We start from the raw sequence: 22,044 nt of genomic DNA, 5'->3' as shown, positions 1-22,044 counted from the left end.
CGTGGAATGCATGTGAACATTCCATACGGGCACGTACCACTTCTGGATAGTGATGACTTCATGTATTCTAATAATTTCTCGATTTCTTATGCGCATTTATAGATAAACACAATGCCCCAATCCAGTCGTCGTTTACGAGAGCGAAGGAACGGACTGTGTGTTTGTTTGAAAAAAAAATTTTTTTTTTTTTTTTGCACGTACAGGCACGTACTAGTCCATCTAATATGGAATAAGCAAAGCCAAGAAGCGAACGTAGAATTCTTCTTACATTCGCTTCTGACTTTACCTATTACCTCAACATTACCTTCACAACAACAACCACACCGCCGCGAACAGGATTTCACCTGAAAAAAAATTCCCTCAACATTACCTTCACAACGACAACTACACCGCCGAGAACAGGATCTCATCTAAAAAAGAAAAAATTCCCTCAACATTACCTTCACAACGACAACTACACCGCCGAGAACAGGATCTCATCTAAAAAAGAAAAAATTCCCTCAACATTACCTTCACAACGACAACTACACCGCCGAGAACAGGATCTCATCTAAAAAAGAAAAAATTCCCTCAACATTACCTTCACAACGACAACTACACCGCCGAGAAGAGGATGTCATCTGAAAAAGAAAAAATTCCCTCAACATTAACTTCACAATGACAACTACACCGCCTAGAACAGGATCTCGTCTAAAAAAAATAATATTACCTCAACGTTACCTTCACAACAACAACTACACCGCCGAGAACAGGATCTCATCTAAAAAAAAATAATATTACCTCAACATTACCTTCACAACAACAACTACACCGCCGAGAACAGGATCTCATCTAAAAAAAAAAAATATTACCTCAACGTTACCTTCACAACAACAACTACACCGCCAAGAACAGGATCTCATCTAAAAAAAAAAATATTACCTCAACGTTACCTTCACAACAACAACTACACCGCCTCGTGTAATGTCGTGGTAGAGGTGCGCGGAGGCAGACACGAGCCAGGGGATAGCACAACCCTGCTTTATTGCCACGAGCGAGAGTGTGGGCGTACGATGCCCGTAACTCCGCTTTATTACGTACTCGATGCACACGACCTACAGGACACTGCTAATGACAGTGCATGCTGCTTCTGACGCTACTGGTGCTACAAGTCCCCAGTGGGCGAGTCGCGACATATGAAGCCACAACCACGCGATCACCCCCAACCGTGACTCGGGCTCCGCCCATACAGTACACTCCTCCCCACTAAAAGCATGATTAAAAAAAAATGACTAATCAAAAATCATTGGCACTACAACACAGAAAGCAACCAGCGCCAAAAATGGCATTTAGCAAACGCACTGGCACCATGATGCAAAAACCTATGACATAAACAAGCAAAGAGGAATAAAATGACATCAATCATGTAGCCGTGAATCAAACCCAGATGAGACGACACAAAAGAAAACGTGCTGCATCTGCACAACCTGCCACCTCAATGCCGCTGTGTTAACCTGGCACATCATGCATCCTTTCGAGTTGGATCCCAAAATTCAGTGGACAGGTGCTCGAATACCGAGTCGCACGACGAGCCCAATGATGGCTGCAGACCACAAAACCCTGGACGTGTTAAAGGCATCAAGAAGCAAGTTGGGGAACACAGCATCACTACGCAGCAGAAGCGTCCCCAGGCGGCCAATGCCTTCACGCCAACCCGGCGAGGTCGTGGTGACACCCCAAGCGAACCCCCCACCCCCGGCACCATCAAATGCCCCCGGTCGACAAGTTGGCACATCTCCCTCAGACAGGACCGAATCAGGTAAACATCCCGAGCCTGCAAGCCCCGCGGCGCCAGCGCGGCTGACCTTGGCGAGACCAGAGGTTTGCGCTCCCTGGCGCCAGGCACGTCTGACCTTGGCAATATCAGGGGTGGGGGTGACGCTGAACAGCGCCGTCGTGCCATGTGCAAGTCAAACCGACAGTTAGCCGGCAGCCGCACCATCAATCCCATAACAAACCCACGCATCAAATCCATTCGAGATCTCAATGCACGTCCGAACGGACGATCAGTGTAGCCTGGAGACATATCAGTGTCATACAACAGCAAAAACATCGTCTGCTCCAATGCAACCTTCCCTTCACGTACAGCGCGTTCTCCCAGCATAATTCCCACACATGAGAGGGTTGCGGACCGTGGACTGCCCTCGCAGCTGAAGATCAGAAAGACCTCTTTATTCGCAACGATCGTCCGCAAGTTCTCCACATCACATTGATCATATCGGTCATCCCATTGATTGACCCCAACCAAACATATTATGCTCACACGCGGAGTGTCGGCATCGGATTTAACAACGCCAAACTGAATCACTCGTGCAGTGAGAATCAAATACACAACAATTAGCAATTTATGAATCACATCGTGTGTACGCATCTTGGTTGTCACAACGTCGAGGCGACTTGCGTGCCGTTCATCATCTGAACGTCGACGAGGACACCGCCGATGGTCGCGTTCCGCGAACTTCTTGAACGCGACCGGCTCGCTCCAATCCCCCGTTGAAATCGCCTGAACGACACGGGTGCGCACTGTATCACAAGCGCAACCGAAGCGTGAGAGTTCGTCGCAGCTGGCCTGGCTCCCGATGCTCCATAACCGTATATCGTCGTTACAGGAAGCAATGAACAGCAACCCATGTTGCATCGTCGTGTCTCCTGCCGCCGGAACCTTGCCCTCGGATCTCGAGGGAGGCCCGGGCCCAAACAGAGGTACGTGCCCCGAAGGAGGCACAGGTGCACCTGGAGGTACGAACTCCGAAACAGGAAACTCCTCCTCCTCCCCCGTGCCTGGCCGTCCAAGGCCACCAGCTGGCGCCATCCAGTCTAGCCAGCCAGTCCCGGCCCAAAAGGGCGAGCCCCTCCCCTCGCACCACGAACCGCGAGAGCGCGACCCGCTGACCTTGATGGGCGACCAAGACGTGTGCCCTGCCAACCGCCGGTAGCGCTTCACCGGTATATGTGTGCAATGCGAGGGTAGACCTAAAAAGACGTACACCGGGGAGTGCCCGAGCAGACTCAACTCGAAACACGATCAGCGCCCCGATCATCTCGACCTCCACTGTCATTGGTCTTGTCACCTTCGGACCAATTGAAAACAGGTTCAACATCGGCAGCATCTCCTGCTCCGGGTCGCCGGGATCGCTATGCCCAGGCTGCAAGACTCGACCCGGGGCGTAAAATTGTACGCCATGCACAAAACGCCCTACCGGCAGTGGGTCTCGACCCGGGAGGTAGGGGTCGCTTTGCACACCGCCATTCATGACCGTTATGATGGGCAATGACCCTCGGCACACACACCGCAGACGTCCCCGAGTGTTCAGACCGCCGTCCGACTGACTGCGTTGCAACGCTCGGTCACGACCCTCACCAAAGACTGTGCGCGCTTGACACCTCGCGTTGACCTTCGGATCATCTGCCGCGCACTGACCATCGAGGCTCCGGACATCTCTCAGAGCTTGTGCGACAGCCGACGCCACGTCTGAGCTGAACTTAATGTCCTCGTCCTTTAGCCGTGGCATAGCAGAAACCATTCCCGAGGCTTGCAAAGCAGAAATAAAGCGAACTCCGAGCGTGGCCGTCGCTCACTCGACGCGACTCGCAGGCGACGGCAAGATGTCCGGCTGCAGGACTCGACCCACACCGAAGACTGTGCGTGCGGCGCGCGAAACTTGCGATGCGCTTCCCTGGGCTCCTCGCCAGGTGGTCGAACTCGAACCGCGCGAGCTGTGCTGATTTTCCCGGCGCTCCGCACGCACTGCAATCCAATTGCTCCGGCAATGACTCCCAGTCAATACCAATGAGAACCAGGCACTCTGCACACGTCGATCCGAAACAGACTCGTCACCAAACTAATGTCGTGGTAGAGGTGCGTGGAGGCAGACACGAGCCAGGGGATAGCACAACCCTGCTTTATTGCCACGAGCGAGAGTGTGGGCGTACGATGCCCGTAACTCCGCTTTATTACGTAGTCGATGCACTCTGCAGGCACACGACCTACAGAACACTGCCAATGACAGTACATGCTGCTTCTGACGCTACTGGTGCTACTGTTGCTACAAGTCCCCAGTGGGCGAGTCGCGACATATGAAGCCACAACCATGCGACCACCCCCAACCGTGACTCGGGCTCCGCCCATAGAGTACACCGAGAACAGGATCTCATCTAAAAAAATTAATATTCCCTCAACATTACCTTCACAACGACAACTACACCGCCGAGAACAGGATCTCATCTGAAAAAAAAAATTCCCTCAACATTACCTTCACAACGACAACTACACTGCCGAGAACAGGATCTCATCTGAAAAAAAAATTCCCTCAACATTACCTTCACAACGACAACGACACCGCCGAGAACAGGATCTCATCCAAAAAAATTAATATTACCTCAACATAACCTTCACAACGACAACTACACCGCCTAGAACAGGATCTCATCTAAAAAAAATAAATACTAGAAGCGAACGTACTATTCTTCTCACATTCGCTTCTGACTTTACGTATAACTTGTTCACAACTGTATACGCAATTTCCGGTTACTTCGGCCTGGATTCGGGATCCGCGATCAAATAATGTAAATCACGATTAAAAATTATTTTTTGATGATGCGGGAGATATCTTTATTAAAATCAGTGGAGGAAATATACACCATGTCTGATATTTGGGTCTTTCATGTCTCCGACGATGCCTTTATCTCCCGGCATGCATCATTCCCCATGACAAAAACCGGAAAGAAAAAAAAACCTGAAGCAAAAAAAAAAAACGGAAGCAAAAGGGTCATAGCCAACCACACAGATTCCAAATTGCCATGGTATTGTGTTGTTTCCTATTCTCTCATGTGCATGCGTTAAGCAATATTCACAAGATAGAAATAAAACCCAATTGTGTTTATACACCGCACAGCGTTTTAAAAAAAAAACCGGAAACAGAAGGGTCATAGCCAATGACACGGATTCAAAATCGTCAGGGGTATTGTGTTGTCGTTGTTGTTTCCTATTCTCTCATGTGTACGCGTTAAGTATGAAGCTCACTGTGTTCGCTATAATTCCAGCTATGTGTGTGTGTGTGTGTGTGTGTGTGTGTGTGTGTGTGTGTGACCGCTGTTTCTCGACAACCACTGGTCCAATCTAATTGAAACTTGAGTTATTGGCGTCCACGGTTTGTTAAGCGACCCGCCGCGTCATGGAATTATCCGTGAGCGACGGCCTACAATTCCGTGGAGTCTGGTGGGAATCGACGTAGCTTTCCCCCACCTCGTGGTCTTCTCACCCGACCCCTCTGCCCCGCAACAATATCTTGCCCAATACATTTTTGAAATATCATGCGATATATCGTTTTTGGGCCTATCTCTCAATGGTGAAGAATCGCTTCAAAAATTAAACAAGTCTTCTATTCAGATCCGGATTCAAATCTTTACCAAAATCGAATCAATTCATCCAACACACACACACACACACACACACACACACACACACACACACACACACACACACACACACACACACACACACACACACACACACACACACACACACACACACACACACACACACACACACACACACACACACACACACACACACACACACACACACACACACACACACACACAGTGTCCATTAATTTTATCTGAATCTGTCCATAACTTTTTGAGATATCGTGCTATGTAACTGTTTCACCCGATCTCTCAATGGTGAGGAATCACTTAAAATATTGTAGTAGCAGGATCCGGATCCGGATCTTCACCAAAATCTAATCAGTTTGTCCTTGTCACAAACTGTCCACAAAATTTCATCTGGATCCATCCACAACTTTTTGAGATATCATGCTAAAAATCAGTTTAGCCATATCGCTCAATGGTGAAGAATCACATTAAGAAAATGTCAAATCCGGATCTTCACCAAAATTGAATCAATTCTTCCTTGTCAAACATGCAACATATCCACCAAGTTTCATCTCAATCCGTCTATAATTTTTTGAGATATCCTGTACACAGACAAACAAACAGATAGGAAGGGGTGAAAACATAACCTTCTTCACCTTCGGTGGCAGAGGTGAATATTAAATGTTTAGTTTTTCAAAGTTTCTTCAACCGTGTCATTGGAGTGCTTACTTGGGGCACTCTTCAAGTTTCGATCTCGCCATGCTTCCATACCCAAAAATTCCATGATTTATTTTATAAATAATTATTAATGCCCTGCATTAATGCTGCTTTTTCATTATGTTTATCTCCTCCCCTCTATTATGAAACCAAGTTATTTGAACCGGAAAGTTGCACATACTCCTATCTGCTGGCGTGCAAGAATACCCACGAAGCGGTCATTCTGGATCCAGTACGAGAAACAGCCCGTCGAGATGCGAAGCTGGTGCAGGAATTGGGTTTAAATCTCAAGTATGCAAGTATGTACTCGCCCGGTGATTGCACTTTCCTCGTAGTACATGAGCCATTAGGGTTGGTCGGTACCTTCTGGGGGGGATAATTCTCACACTGATTTTTGGCAAGGCATACTCATACAACCCGAGAGTGAGAAAATATTTGATAGTATTGCATCAGTGGTAGCTTTTTGTGCGTTATTACCCTGTTTATATGCCTACTCTAAAATATGCTTTTGTGCAAAATGGCCAGTACAAGGTAAGACATCCTACTTCAGCTTAACAACATTTTTTTTTTAATCAGTCAAACATTAACATTGAAATTTGTCTCACCTTTTGCTCGGATCATTTGCTTCCAACAAAAAGTGCTAAACATGCTAGGTTTAGCACAAAAAGTGCTCGGTTGAAAGGTATGTCATTGGTGACACATATCAGTGTCTATTTCCTGTGTGATAAATCGTACCGCCTTTAGAAAAGTATTTGTCTATCATTTACTGTGGAAAGTAAATAAAAGTTCTGGAACAATATAATTTCATGGGTGTTTCGCAAATATATTAAGAAATCCAAAAATCTAAATTTCTTTTTTGTATGTTGTATATTAAGATCAGTATAGCAGACAATGTTACCCCACCCCCCCCCCCCAAATGAAAAAATACCTACTTTGGACAGATTTATGGAGTTTGGTCAATGTCATGATATTTTCCCTGTTGTTATTGAAGGATACTTTCCAAGAATCAAACAAAGGTAAATGATAGCATGTTCATGAACAAGATTAATGTTTTTTTTTTCCGTGTAATTTCTCAAAAAATACAGAATTTCTGGGATTTAGATACTCAATAATGCACATATGAATGTATCAAACACCTGTATTACACAATATAAACCAATAAGACAGTAGCAAGATGGTTAATCATGTGCAATCTGATGAATGAGTCAAAGGTGAAAACGAAATACAATCTTCTGTTGTCGGGCATAAAATTACAGAATAGAAACACAAATGTGGTGTTCCACACGAACAAGGCCATTACCTATGGCCCAATGTGTTGCTGATAAACATATTGTCTTATGAACCAAAGTTGGGTCCTTTATAGTTTCTAAGACACCTCTGACCATGTGCACTGATTGTAAGTGGTATATGTGCAAGATGAACTTTAAAATCGTAATCATTATCCAGTTCTTCAATATCCTCATCTAAACTTTCCCCATCGGCTGACTCAAAGATGGATGCCTGGTTCTCACAGTCTGGCAAGCTGCACGTATTGCTGCTTCACAGTCCGTTTGACAAACACACACATTTTGGTAGTGAACACTTCTTTTTACAAAATGGGACCACTAAGTGGCTAATAACACACAAAAGGCTACCACCAATGCAATGCTATCACATAGTTTCTCACTGTAGAGATAGATACCCTGCCAAAAATTATAATGAGCATCATTCCCCTCGGACGGTACTGGTGGCCAAAAATTACCGGGCCTGGCTCATGGCCGAAATTGCCCTATATTTGCATGGGAATGACATGAGATGGTGGTGCACTGCCTACTTGAGTCCCTGGGTGAAGAGTAGGATTGAACAGCCTCAGACAGGTGGTTCCACAAATGGGAGAAAAGAAGAACAAAAGAGTTGAGGTGTGCAGTAATCATGGATTTGTGGAGTTGATAGCAATAATTTTCCAGATTGAGAATTTGAGACTTTATGCCCCCCTCCACCCCACACACTCGCGTGGGGCAACACAGCCTTTCTTACCCCCGACACAAGTTGTATTTTTGCTCCGAGTTTGGAGTTTGTAAATTAAAAGATGTGGCCATGCATAGAACACACACACACCCACACACATACATGCACACACACATTTTTTCCTTTCATAGGGATAGATTATTGGGAAATTTACTGTGCAATGATGCATTCTCATGTACATATAGGTTGTGACAGACATTGCATCTTGATAACTGAGAGGACGGCGAGTCTTTAAGAGACCACGATCGTCAGTCACCCCATAACTTCCCACAGGATCCCATGCCCAGAGTGATGTTACCATATGCAAACATCCAATTACAAGTGAGTACCAAGCCGGCAGTTTATGCATCAGACCTCAGTCAGTCGGTCGAGCAGAACCAACGTTGCATAACCACACCCAAGATCAAACTTGGAAAACAAATCCGTGCTGGCCAAATGCCTCAGCAGTCTTGTGCTGCCATCAGAACAGACAATAAGTCAGGACCCATTTTCTTGAAGAAATAGCTTTTAATGACAGTAGTGTCACTAATCCCTTCTAATTCTAAAACTGTCTCACGTCAAACTGCCAGCTCTGTCCCTTTGTTGCCCTGCTCATTTACATATCCTCTGGACCAGGTGGTTCCCCCACTGACCTCGACTTCAACCTTCCTGCCAGTACCTATACTTGTGCCGTGAACTCTCCAAACATGCTGCGACCCTCTGCGGTGCTCACGCAGAGCTCACGCCAATCTCACACGGAACCTCTAGCGGAGCTTCCGTGGTGCTCCCATGAGTTCCATAACTGTGGTTGCCACTCCCACTCTGGCCGTGCCTTAAATAAGGTGATCGTGGTCCTTAAAGACTCGCCGTCCATATAGGGTAATTCAGACTGGTGTGTGTGTGTGTGTGTGTGTGTGTGTGTGTGTGTGTGTGTGTGTGTGTGTGTGTGTGTGTGTGTGTGTGTGTGTGTGTGTGTGTGTGTGTGTGTGTGTGTTAGTGTGTGTGTGTGTTATTTTTATAATGATCACACGTAGTAATTCTCAGCTTTACACATTTGAGTTCAGTTTCCCTTCGAGTTTCTTCAAGCATATGTGTGCATGACAATTGCATTATGGAACCATGTAGAACGTGACTGCCGGTTCTTATAAATTTGTGCATGTGTGCAGTTAACACACACTGTCATGGTGACCACGTGACGGGAACAGCGGCACTCAAGACTCTGTTTCCCAAATGTCAATCTGCCATTGGGGCCGCCAGCAGTTCCCGAGCTGACAAGCACCTGCAGGAAGGAGAAACAATTTCCTTTGGAGAGTTTGTAAGCATATTGGACAGCTCTCATGATGGAGAATAAACTGTGATAAAGTTATTTATTATTTTTTTTTTTTGTGTGTATGTGGGTTTGGAATGTAACATTTTTGAGGATGACTTAGTTGATCCACATGGGTAGTTGATAGAGAATGATGAACATGCAATTAAACAAGGTCAAATTGAAAGAAAGGAGATAAGCCATAAAATTATTGAAATTGGATACGATACGATTCACATTTATTATAAAATGACATTGCACAGATCCATCCCATCTCATCTTCAGTTATCCTACCCATCCCTCCCACCCATGGTACACTGAATCATGTGTTGAGGCAATTGCCTTGGAACAACTTGCATATCCTGTTCCTGCAAAGGTAATCTCAGATCATTTCACAAAGCTCGCAAGAGTGTATGTCCACTCTCAGGAGAGCCAGTAAAAACATCTGTGCAACCTCAAGATTGAACTTTCAAACTTGTCTCCCTCCACTAAAACATGGTAGTACCTTGTTAAGTCTCTTTCTGGTGCATGTTCCCCTTCCATCCCTTCCCTCTCTTCAAGTGGCACAACAGTCAATTCTACTCCCGAGAAGGCTGAATGCCTCAATTTTGTGTTAGCTTACAGATCTTATATCCCCAACTCATTGTCTGTACCCACCCAAGCTAGTTGCACCCAACTGCTCCTGGACACTATCTGTTGTACCTGAGAAGGTGGAGAAGTTTCTGGCCTCCCTCAACTCTGACTCTGCAACTGCACCGGATGGCATCAGCTCACCTTGCCGATGAACCTGCACTGCTTCTCTTTCATATCCACTCTGCCCTTTTCAGCCTGTCATATGCCCAAGGTCATCTTCTATCTGCTTGAAAATTGGCCAACATCACTCCACTACATAAAAGGTGCAAAAACAGAGCAACTCAATGACAAACTTATCAGCTTACTTCCAATCATCAGCAAAGTCTTGGAATCCATCATCACAGTTGATATGAAATTCTTCCTTATCTCAGATCACCAATTTGGATTGAGACCAGTTCACTCTACTTTTTTCATGCTGCATTTACTTGCTCAACAATGAATGGAGGCCTTCAATGTCAGACATGAGTTCAGAGCCGTCTCTCTGGACATATCTCGTGCATTTGATGTAATCTGGAATGTTGTCTTATTCTCCAAGCTCTCTGCTGTAGCATCGAAGGCCAACTCCACACATGGGTTACTGACTTTCTTTACTCTCTTCACTAATGTGTGACTCTCAATGGAATATTTTCATATCCTCTCCCTGTTAAGGCTGCAATGTCCCAAGGCAGTGTTCCTGGCCCAGTCCCATTCCTGGTCTTGATCAACGATTTGTCTGACTCACTAAATCCCCATTTACATATTTGCTGATGACGCCACCCTTTGGCATGATCTCTATCCTCCTCCAGATACAGAAGCAGGAGCCTCGCCATTCTCTTCAGACTTTGATAGAAACACAGTTGGTGTCTTTCAATCCTGACAAATCCTCTCTCTCTCTCTCTCTCTCGCTCTCTCTCTCTCTCTCGCTCTCTCTCTCTCTCGCTCTCTCTCTCTCTCTCTCTCTCGCTCTCTCTCTCGCTCTCTCTCTCTCGCTCTCTCTCTCTCGCTCTCTCTCTCGCTCTCTCTCTCTCTCTCTCTCTCGCGCTCTCTCTCTCTCTCGCTCTTTCTCTCTTTCTCGCTCTCGCTCTCGCTCTCGCTCTCGCTCTCGCTCTCGCTCTCGCTCTCGCTCTCGCTCTCGCTCTCGCTCTCGCTCTCGCTCTCGCTCTCGCTCTCCAACCCCCGCTCCCCCTACCCCACACCGTCACCTACTCTCTTCACAATCCTCTTGAGGATTTAACTCAAATATTATCTCAAACTCCTGGGTCTCACTATCTGCCATAATCTTTCTTGGGCAAACCACATGTCAAAGTTGGCCGACAAAGCCAGTCATCGACTGGTCATCCCTCCTTCATCCAAAGTCCTTCCTTGCTACACCTGACCTCCTACCCACATACAAGGCCTTCATCCTTGGCTTAATGGAATATTGCTCTCCCCTCTTGGCTGGCTCCTCTGCCTCACAACTTCCTCAGCCTGACACTGTGGAAACCAAGGCCTTCAAGATCATTAGAATCTCCTGTGATGAAGATGAGTGGATCTCTTTTCCATTGCAGACAGTTCAGTGGTCTCTGTCTTCTTCTGCCTCTTTTTTTTTTCATCCCTCTGCTCCTTTCAGGCTTTGTCACCTCCAGGTTCCTGCATTGCACACTCTGTCTACCATCAACCCCTTTTTGGTGAAACACTCAAAATCCAGATTCACTGCTCTCCTCCACTTTGTTCCTCTTTTTCCCCACCTGTGGAATCAACTTCCAATTCTCTTCAATCTTATTCTTTCTTGCCAGTCTTCAAGACAGCCGTTCACTGCCATAGATGTATTCATGTTCTAATATAGTATAGTTAATAGATGTATTCACGTTCTAATATATTGTTGCGGATTCGCGCCCGCCGGCGTGCTGACGGCCACGTAACTCGAATCGCGGCACGCCGCCCACCGGACGGACAATCCAGTCATGACCCTCTCGGACTAACGCCGGGAACCAGTCACGGGTGGACCTTTCGGTCTCACCGCGATCGAGCCAATCAGCCCCCGCGTGGGATAGGGTTGCTCGCCAAATTCGACCTACCTAAGTACCCACGCGGAGGGTAGACCGGGCGATCGCACCTCGCCGCAGGTCGACTTCGGACACAGGCCACTTAAGCGACCCGTTCCGTACTATCGGGATAACCGAGCGGTGTTATCGTCGACCTCGACGGTTCGATTAATTATCGGGCGTATTCAGCCCACTACCAACCCTTTACGTGAAGCAAGATGGGGATTCAATAGAGGAAAAGACGAAGCGAAGCGGGAGAACAGTTCAATAATAAAGCACATTTATTCGCGATGAACGGAAAGCGCACATATACAATTCCACCAAAAGCACACAGAAAAGACACAATGCAATTTACACAAAAAGCAAATGTAAAAGCGAAAACACAATGCAATTTACACAAAAAGCAAATGTAAAAGCGAAGACACAATGCAGAGCTAATACCGACTACCGAGCACACGGCAACACTTATACAATTTTACTTCACAGACGGCGCCGACAACACATACCCAAAACCAAGGAAAAGAATACCCTCAAGGATGAGGCGGGCCTGAGGCCGAGACCGGGTCGGGCCTACCCGTCTGGTGATGAGACGCGGAGCGGCGATGGTGCCTCAACTCCGCGGGCCTCGCGGGCAGTGTCTGGTAGGGGGTGGGAAAGGGGCCCCCTTGGTCGCACTATCTCAGCGCGGGGGGAAACAGGAGGGGGTTGCTGATGCTCGGGGTATAGAGGATTTTTATTGTCCCGCGACGAGCGTCTCCACCTCGGCCAGGTCGCGCTGTCGGCCTCCCTGGGGTGCAGCTCCCTGCACGACGCGAGCACCCCTCGTCTGCCCTCGCCGCCTCTCCACAGCTCCGTCCCCTCCGCTCCGACTCCAACGCACACGACGACCAGCTCCTTCTTGCCAACTCCACCGCCCGCGAAGTCTTAACTCTCTGTTCTCTCTCGACTCTACTACTCTACTGGTCTGACGAACACGGTCACTTATATCAGCCCCGTGGCTTCGCCCTCTCATCTTTGACCCCCTCCCTTCGACCTTTCACCTCGCTCCCCATTGGCCCGAGAAAAAGTGGGCGTGAATGCTTTTTGATCCATAAATTTGCATATATCGATCGCCCTCCAACGCCCTGGAGGCGGGGCCAAATCGCCCCTCGCTCACCGATTGGACGGCAAAAAGTGGGCGTGTGTCGTTTTTGATCCGTTTTTGAAGCACAAAATCCGTGATTTTGTACACGCTGTTCGGCGCGCGCCCTGCACGAGTCCAACACCGGTACCCACAGGCGGCGCAAGAACGGTGGCGATGCGACGGTTGCGAGGTGTGACGTGAAGGTCGTGGCGGTTGTGGTGAAGCGGCGTTGTGGTTGGTGGTTAATGTTGTGGTTGTGGTGGTAATCATGGCGGTTGGTCCAAAATAAAGATAGTAAAAGAAAAACGGCTATCCTGAAGAGTCGCAGCACGCATAAATGACATGTATTCCCACTAGACAATGGGTTTGGGCCTAACTACACATGTACTTACCGAGATATCTCACCTAAGGGACCTGAATGGTGGTTTGCGAATTTGGTAACCACAACACTACCCCCTCCCCTTTTTACAGACTCGTCCCGAGTCGTCAAATTTTCGTGTGCCATCATGTGTAGTTTTCCCTAGTACATTTTACCTACGGATCCCTGAGTGCGACATTCATGGTATTCGTGTCCCCAAAATAAATAACCTGAGGGCTGCGTAACTACCTAAACAAACTCACTCACACGGACGACTTAAATAAAATTGCCGGCGCTAGACAGACATGCCGGGGGCGCACTCATATTTACAGTACATCTTACCTTAACTTACAAATTTTACACTAAACCATGGCCCAGGATCAATGAACTCTGCAAAAAGAAAGCAGTTAGCAGGGAGCCAGGCTGCCCACATGCAGTCTCTGGCTCAAACAATGCAGGTGACAGGGAACGTGGCTGGCTGCTCACACGCAGTCCAAGGCCTTCCCTTTTGAACTGAACGCAGTGAACCACAACAGTGCATGGGCTGCACAAACGTAGTCTCCGTGCCAGCTCAAGTGGCACACGCAATGAGCACAACGAATGGATGGATGGATGGTTTGAATCGAACTCAGTGAACCACAACGGTGCATGGGCTGCACAAACGCAGTCTCCGTGCCAGCTCAAGTGGCACACGCAATGAGCACAACGAATGGATGGATGAACACAAACACGGTGCACGGGCCGCCACTGCAGGCCCGTGTTGTAGCTGCCAACAGGGCAGTTCTCGCAGCTTGCAAACTGTTGCCTTGATCCTGGCGCACATGGAAATGAACAGGGGGGGCAAAGCAAAATTGAACGGGGCTGGTGAACGTGGGCAGTGGGCATGGCATGGCAAAGGCAGCAGGCAAACACAGCCCGCAGAAGAAGGCCGCTGCAGGCAAACACAGCCGGCAGACGAACTGGCCGGCACAGGCCTCGAAGAAAAACAGCCAGCAGATGAACTGGCCGGCACAGGCCTTGCAGCACACAGCTGCCGATGAAGTTGGCCGGCCTCCGCCTTGAAGCAAAAGACGGCAAGCCGATGAAGTTGGCCAGCCTTTGCCGTTCAGTGAAGGTTGGTGGAGGGAGTGCGGTGGTGCTGGCCACTTGGAAGGCGGGCTCGGACCTACCTACCTGTCTCCCTCCCACCTATCGCCTTTGCCTGTCACTGTACATACCCACTCCCTTAATTTGTGAAAAACCAATTTTAGCCCCAACTTATTTTTTTTGTTGTTTTTATTTTTACTTCCCCACTATAAATCGTCCCCCAACCCCCTTTATCGTCCTTGTTCGGCTAACCTATCCTGTCACCTAGCCTACTCCCAACCCCTACGTTCCCTTCCCGGAGGGGAACAAGGGAGAGCTGGCATCCTGTGTCGAGGCCCAACGAAGCCTCAGAATGGCCTCCCCAGAGTTCGGCGATCTATAACCAAAGTGGGTCCAGCGGCCCACAACGAGAGCGAGGGGATGGATGGTGCGGAGGGGTACATCTCCTAATCTACCCTAACCATTTAACTGTTAAACTACCCCGGGGCTTTCAACAAGCGCCTCTCGCTTAAACTATTGGTTCTAACAACCCAGATTCCCGTCGCCTGTGTTGGTGTCCTCACAATTTCGGGCCTCGCCCCCCAATTTTCTCTCCGTGCCCTCACACGGTCTCATGGCTGGGACACGTGGCTCCCTTTGGCAGGCACGACCCTCTGCCGAATCTCCCGCTATGGCACCCCGGGCACTACACTGCCTCCGAGCCTACCAGCTCCCTAACACCGGGGAGTGCCCCCCATGGCACCTCCCCTGAAACGCACACGTGGCAGGCCGGCCTCCCGGGCCCCTTTCCGAGGGTCACCCGTGCCCACAACACTGCCCACGCGGCTAATGGCGCCCCGGGCCCCCGCACCAAGCAGGCGCACCCGTGCCCACTACTCTATCCCGGCCCCCCATGGGCCCATGGCCTACCGCGGCCGACTAGCCTGGTGCCCGTGTACCCACTCAGCGATACTCACCTTTCGCAGCCACGCTCCCAAGCCCGTCAACAGGGCTCCTGCACCCCTCCAAATGGGTCTCGAGCCTACTTTCCCACCAACAGCAAAACGACCTCCGTTTTTCAATTTGACTAACCCAGCTAACTCACTCTACACTGACCCCGGGGTCCCTTGGGTGGGAGTCACTCCTCCCCCCAATCACTCATCGCACCATGCATTCCCCATTCACTCCATACACACAGACCCGCTGGCCTCACTCACTCACCATGTACTCACCTCACAACTCACCAACAACTCTTCAACACACTCACCGCTGAACTCTGCCATCCTCCTAACTACCTCCCCTAACTAACTCGTGCTCCCACGTCGTCCCTTATACTACAGCACGTTCCTTTTAACACTACGTAGCTAAACTACGTCCCCTCTACACATTCAAAGTCTGTCTCTGTCTCCAAATAAATCATTTTATTTCCCAACCTAAATCTGGCTACAATCCCTCTACCTAATCCATTCCACGGACTCCATGAGGACTTACCCCTGCCCCATGAAGTCGGTCTAGCTAAGCTAACCCTTCCCCCTAACTAGTTTCCATCCTGTGCCCCGGTAAGGGGGTCTTCCACCCCTTGCCCAGGAATCCTTTGCACCCGAAAGTGAGGCTTGCTTTTTTTTTTTTTTTTTTTCATGCGCAGCACCTGCGCGGCAACTCGCGCCCTTTACACCTGCCCGTGACGTCATGCAGCTGCACGTGTTCCTCGTCCCCCCTTGGACGGTACCATCCGGCGGGGTGCCCCTCTTGCCGGATTCCAACCCCACGTACAGCCATGACGTCACCGTGCGCATAAAAAAAAACACAAGCTCCACGTCTCGAGGGGTTCCCCACGCGAACACATGTGCTTTGCCCGTTGGAGCTTAACACACACGATCGCGTGGAGAACCCATCCGGTCCAAATCCATTTACCTGCCTAAACTTTGTCCGTCCGCGGGATCGGCAAATCCACCGCGTGCGTTTCCGGACCGGGACTTCACTCTCGCAAGCGAGCACGTGGCGGTCTCGTGCGTTGCACAGCACGAACCTCGTGCTCACTGCTGGGTGAACCCGGCACGGTCCCCGAAACAACTGCAGCCGCTACTCGGCTTTCTCTCCTCTGTCGCCGTCTCCGTCTCCATTCCACACACGCATACCTGCGTGTTACGACGCACACAGTCCACACCATTAAACTCACACCGGGAGACGCGGCTGCGTGCTCCCGCATGCCAACCGACATCTCCCTCTCATACCGCTCTCTCACACACACGGTCTCCCTTGCATACGGCCGTTCACTCACGCGTTCCTCACTACTCACACAAACCATACTACTTACACACGCGGGGGCACTCACCCGCGGTGCCTCATCCACACACCGTTCCTCACTCATACACGCGGGGGCACTCAACCGCGGTGCCTCATCCACACACGCGGGGGAACTCAACCGTGGTGTCTCATTCACACACACGGCGACACTCACACACGGTGCCTCATCCACACACGGCGTGCTGGGAAGCACGTACTCCGGCACCATCGCCACCACACCACTCACACACGGGGTCGCTTCCACACACGGGGACGCACTCACACCTTGCACCACACACACAGGGACAACCACACTGGGGATTCGTGTCCCCACAAGGGTCTCCGGGGCCTCTATACCCCCCAAGCTTTCCGTGCACCCGTCCCCTCAACCTCGCAAAGCACGACCGAACCCACCTGGTCGTGACTCGCCTCAAGGGGGCATACTCCCTCCCCTCGTTCCTGGAGGAGGCCATCCAGGTGCTCGCACTGGGTCTCTACACGCTCCGCGAGCTCACCCCCATTGTCCTCCACTACCTCCGTGTGTGTGTGTGTGTGTGTGTGTGCGTCACTTACCCCGTCCTCACCGTGTTTATTGGTCTCTGCTTCTTTCTGGCGTCTTTCCCTTATCTTTATGTAGGTCAACCTTGCTTTCTCTTTAAGTCGCTCCCGTCCTTCCCTGTTTTTCACTCCTTGCTCTTTCACGATCTCCGCGTACCTCATCCTTGCTCTCCGTATTAATTGTTCTTTTCTCTCCCTCGCAATTACTTTCGCCTCGTCTCTTGTCTCCCGAATTATTTTCTTACCCGCCTCCACCGCGGGCCTGTCAGCCGCTGCACCCCCTTCCAGCTCGTTTGCTCCCACACGTGGAGTCGCCATTCCCAGCTCCCTGGTCACGGCCTTCATGCCCGCCTGCAGGCATCGGCCCATGTTCTGCGTCTCACCCCGGAGCTTTTTCATTTCTTCCTTCATGTTTGCTTCCATTCCGTTTATTTGCTTGTTCATTTCGTTTTTCATTTCATTTGTGTTTGTATCCATCTTTTCATCCATTTTTTGTGTATTCGCATCCATCGTCGTTTTCACTTCATTCATTTGCTTGTTCATGTCTTTAATTTCGTTTTTCATTTCATTTGTATTTGTATCCATCTTTTCTGTCATTGCCGCCAGCATGGCGCATAACTGGGCCATGTCGGATGCACTCAGCTGAGCCGTTTCGGCAAGGGTTGGGGAAGGGTTTTGGTGGAGAGGGGGGGGAGGTGTCATACACCGCGGCCGCTGCCGCACCCATTTCGGGCTCTGGGTTCAGTTGGGCGAGTCCGTGTTCCTGCACAATCAACATTTCCTGCACGGGGATTCCATCCTGGACCATGGACTCTACATTACGACACATATACATTTCTAATACCCCCGGCTCCCGCTCGCCTTGAGACGCCATCTTGCTTCTCTTAAAGGGTTAATTTCGCCGTCAGAATTTGGAGGGAATCGGGGGTCGCTTCTCTCACCCCTGGACCGATTCCCGTGAATTTAGCCGGAGACAGGAGAGCCCGTTTTCCTGTTCTCCGATACCAGTTCCGCGAGGAGGGCGATGAATTTGTATCGCACGACCTGACACCAGTGTTGCGGATTCGCGCCCGCCGGCGTGCTGACGGCCACGTAACTCGAATCGCGGCACGCCGCCCACCGGACGGACAATCCAGTCGTGACCCTCTCGGACTAACGCCGGGAACCAGTCACGGGTGGACCTTTCGGTCTCACCGCGATCGAGCCAATCAGCCCCCGCGTGGGATAGGGTTGCTCGCCAAATTCGACCTACCTAAGTACCCACGCGGAGGGTAGACCGGGCGATCGCACTTCGCCGCAGGTCGACTTCGGACACGGGCCACTTAAGCGACCCGTTCCGTACTATCGGGATAACCGAGCGGTGTTATCGTCGACCTCGACGGTTCGATTAATTATCGGGCGTATTCAGCCCACTACGAACCCTTTACGTGAAGCAAGATGGGGATTCAATAGAGGAAAAGACGAAGCGAAGCGGGAGAACAGTTCAATAATAAAGCACATTTATTCGCGATGAACGGAAAGCGCACATATACAATTCCACCAAAAGCACACAGAAAAGACACAATGCAATTTACACAAAAAGCAAATGTAAAAGCGAAAACACAATGCAATTTACACAAAAAGCAAATGTAAAAGCGAAGACACAATGCAGAGCTAATACCGACTACCGAGCACACGGCAACACTTATACAATTTTACTTCACAGACGGCGCCGACAACACATACCCAAAACCAAGGAAAAGAATACCCTCAAGGATGAGGCGGGCCTGAGGCCGAGACCGGGTCGGGCCTACCCGTCTGGTGATGAGACGCGGAGCGGCGATGGTGCCTCAACTCCGCGGGCCTCGCGGGCAGTGTCTGGTAGGGGTGGGAAAGGGGCCCCCTTGGTCGCACTATCTCAGCGCGGGGGGGAACCCCCGGGGGTTGCTGATGCTCGGGGTATAGAGGATTTTTATTGTCCCGCGACGAGCGTCTCCACCTCCGCCAGGTCGCGCTGTCGGCCTCCCTGGGGTGCAGCTCCCTGCACGACGCGAGCACCCCCTCGTCTGCCCTCGCCGCCTCTCCACAGCTCCGTCCCCTCCGCTCCGACTCCAACGCACACGACGACCAGCTCCTTCTTGCCAACTCCACCGCCCGCGAAGTCTTAACTCTCTGTTCTCTCTCGACTCTACTACTCTACTGGTCTGACGAACACGGTCACTTATATCAGCCCCGTGGCTTCGCCCTCTCATCTTTGACCCCCTCCCTTCGACCTTTCACCTCGCTCCCCATTGGCCCGAGAAAAAGTGGGCGTGAATGCTTTTTGATCCATAAATTTGCATATATCGATCGCCCTCCAACGCCCTGGAGGCGGGGCCAAATCGCCCCTCGCTCACCGATTGGACGGCAAAAAGTGGGCGTGTGTCGTTTTTGATCCGTTTTTGAAGCACAAAATCCGTGATTTTGTACACGCTGTTCGGCGCGCGCCCTGCACGAGTCCAACACCGGTACCCACAGGCGGCGCAAGAACGGTGGCGATGCGACGGTTGCGAGGTGTGACGTGAAGGTCGTGGCGGTTGTGGTGAAGCGGCGTTGTGGTTGGTGGTTAATGTTGTGGTTGTGGTGGTAATCATGGCGGTTGGTCCAAAATAAAGATAGTAAAAGAAAAACGGCTATCCTGAAGAGTCGCAGCACGCATAAATGACATGTATTCCCACTAGACAACGGGTTTGGGCCTAACTACACATGTACTTACCGAGATATCTCACCTAAGGGACCTGAATGGTGGTTTGCGAATTTGGTAACCACAACAATATTATAGTTAATAAGTGTATTCATGTTCTAATATATCGCAAATAGATGTATTCACGTTCTAATATAATATAGTTAATAGATGTATTCACGTTGTAATATAATAGAGTTAATAGATGTATACACATTCTAATATAGTTAGTATTCACGTTCCAATATAATATAATTAATAGATGTATTCACGTTCTAATATAATATCGTTAATAGATGTATGCACGTTCTAATATATAGTTAATAGATGTATTCACGTTCTAATATATTATAGTTAATAAGTGTATTCATGTTCTAATATATCATAAATAGATGTATTCACGTTCTAATATAATATAGTTAATAGATGTATTCACGTTGTAATATGATAGAGTTAATAGATGTATTCACATTCTAATATAGTTAGTATTCACGTTCCAATATAATATAATTAATAGATGTATTCACGTTCTAATATAATATCGTTAATAGATGTATGCACGTTCTAATATATAGTTACTAGATGTATTCACGTTTCAATACAATACAGTGAATGGATGTATTCACATTCTAATATAATCTATAATTCCAGCAGTGTGTGTGTGTGTGTGTGTGTGTGTGTGTGTGTGTGTGTGTGTGTGTGTGTGTGTGTGTGTGTGTGTGTGTGTGTGTGTGTGTGTGTGTGTGTGTGTGTGTGTGTGTGTGTGTGTGTGTGTGTGTGTGTGTGTGTGTGACCACTGTTTCTCAACAACCACTGGTCCGATCTAATTGAAACTTGCCAGCTATATTGCTGGGGAGCTGAGTATGTGCCTTTTCAAGGTTTGATATTGTTGTGGTTACCAGATTCGCAAACCACCATTCAGGTCCCTTAGGTGAGGTATCTCGGTAAGTACATGTGTAGTTAGGCCCGAACCCGTTGTCTAGTGGGAATACATGTCATTTATGCGAGCTGCGACTCTTCAGGATAGCCGTTTTTCTTTTACTATCTTTATTTTGGACCAACCGCCATGATCACAACCACAACATCAACCACCAACCACAACGCCGCTTCACCACAACCGCCACGACCTTCCCGTCACACCTCGCAACCGTAGCATCGCCACCGTTCTTGCCCCGCTGTGGGTACCGGTGTTGGACTCATGCAGAACGCGCGTCGAACAGCGTGTACAAAATCACGGATTTTGTGCTTCAAAAACGGATCAAAAACGACACACGCCCACTTTTTGCCATCCAATCGGTGAGCGAGGGGCGAATTGGCCCCGCCCCCAGGGCGATCGAAATATGCAAATTTGTGGATCAAAAAGCCTTCACGCCCACTTTTTCTCGGGCCAATGGGGAGCGAGGTGAAAGGTCAAAGGGAGGGGGTCAAAGGCGAAGTTACGGGGGGGATAAAAAGGACGGTGTTCGTCAGTCAGAAGAGGGTCGCAAACGAGAACGAGAAGGAGTCGAGAACGAGAAGGAGTCGGAACGGAGGGGACGAGTGTGGAAGACTGGAGCCCGAAGCCTGCAGTGGCTGGAGAAGCTGAAGAGAGTCGGACGAGGGGGTGCTCGCGTCGGTGCCAGGAGCTGCACGCCCGAGGGAGGCCGGCAGCGCGACCTGGCCGAGGTGGAGACGCACACCAGGGATAATAAAGATCCTCTATACCCCGAGCATCAGCAACCCCCTCCTGTTCCCCCCCGCGCTGAGATAGTGCGACCAAGGGGGCCCCGTTCCCACCCCCTGCCAGGCACTGTCCGCGAGGCCCGCGGGTTGCGGGGCCATCGCCGCTCCGCGACTCATCACCAGACGGGTAGGCCCGACCCGGTCTCGGCCTCAGGCCTGCCTCATTCTTGA

At 49.7% G+C, this 22,044-nt stretch overlaps 1 protein-coding gene across 3 annotated transcripts in view; it reads left to right on the top strand.

The window, feature by feature from the left end:
* The window catches only part of LOC147029357 (persulfide dioxygenase ETHE1, mitochondrial-like), a 65,063-nt gene that overhangs the window by 15,771 nt on the left and 27,248 nt on the right, over positions 1-22,044 (top strand). For all 3 annotated transcript variants that reach the window (XM_085872358.1, XM_085872359.1, XM_085872357.1), the window contains exons 2-3: positions 6,287-6,431; positions 9,285-9,433. In XM_085872358.1, the coding sequence (XP_085728484.1) occupies positions 6,287-6,431; positions 9,285-9,433 (294 nt within the window). The remainder of the gene's footprint in view (positions 1-6,286; positions 6,432-9,284; positions 9,434-22,044) is intronic.

Source organism: Eptatretus burgeri, chromosome 3 (genome assembly GCF_056783735.1).
Source record: "Eptatretus burgeri isolate ZD-2024b chromosome 3, Ebu_testis_v1, whole genome shotgun sequence".
NCBI classification, from domain to species: domain Eukaryota; kingdom Metazoa; phylum Chordata; class Myxini; order Myxiniformes; family Myxinidae; genus Eptatretus; species Eptatretus burgeri.
The sequence above is the reverse complement of the archived record's forward strand: the minus strand, read 5'-3'. Positions and strand labels throughout refer to the sequence as shown.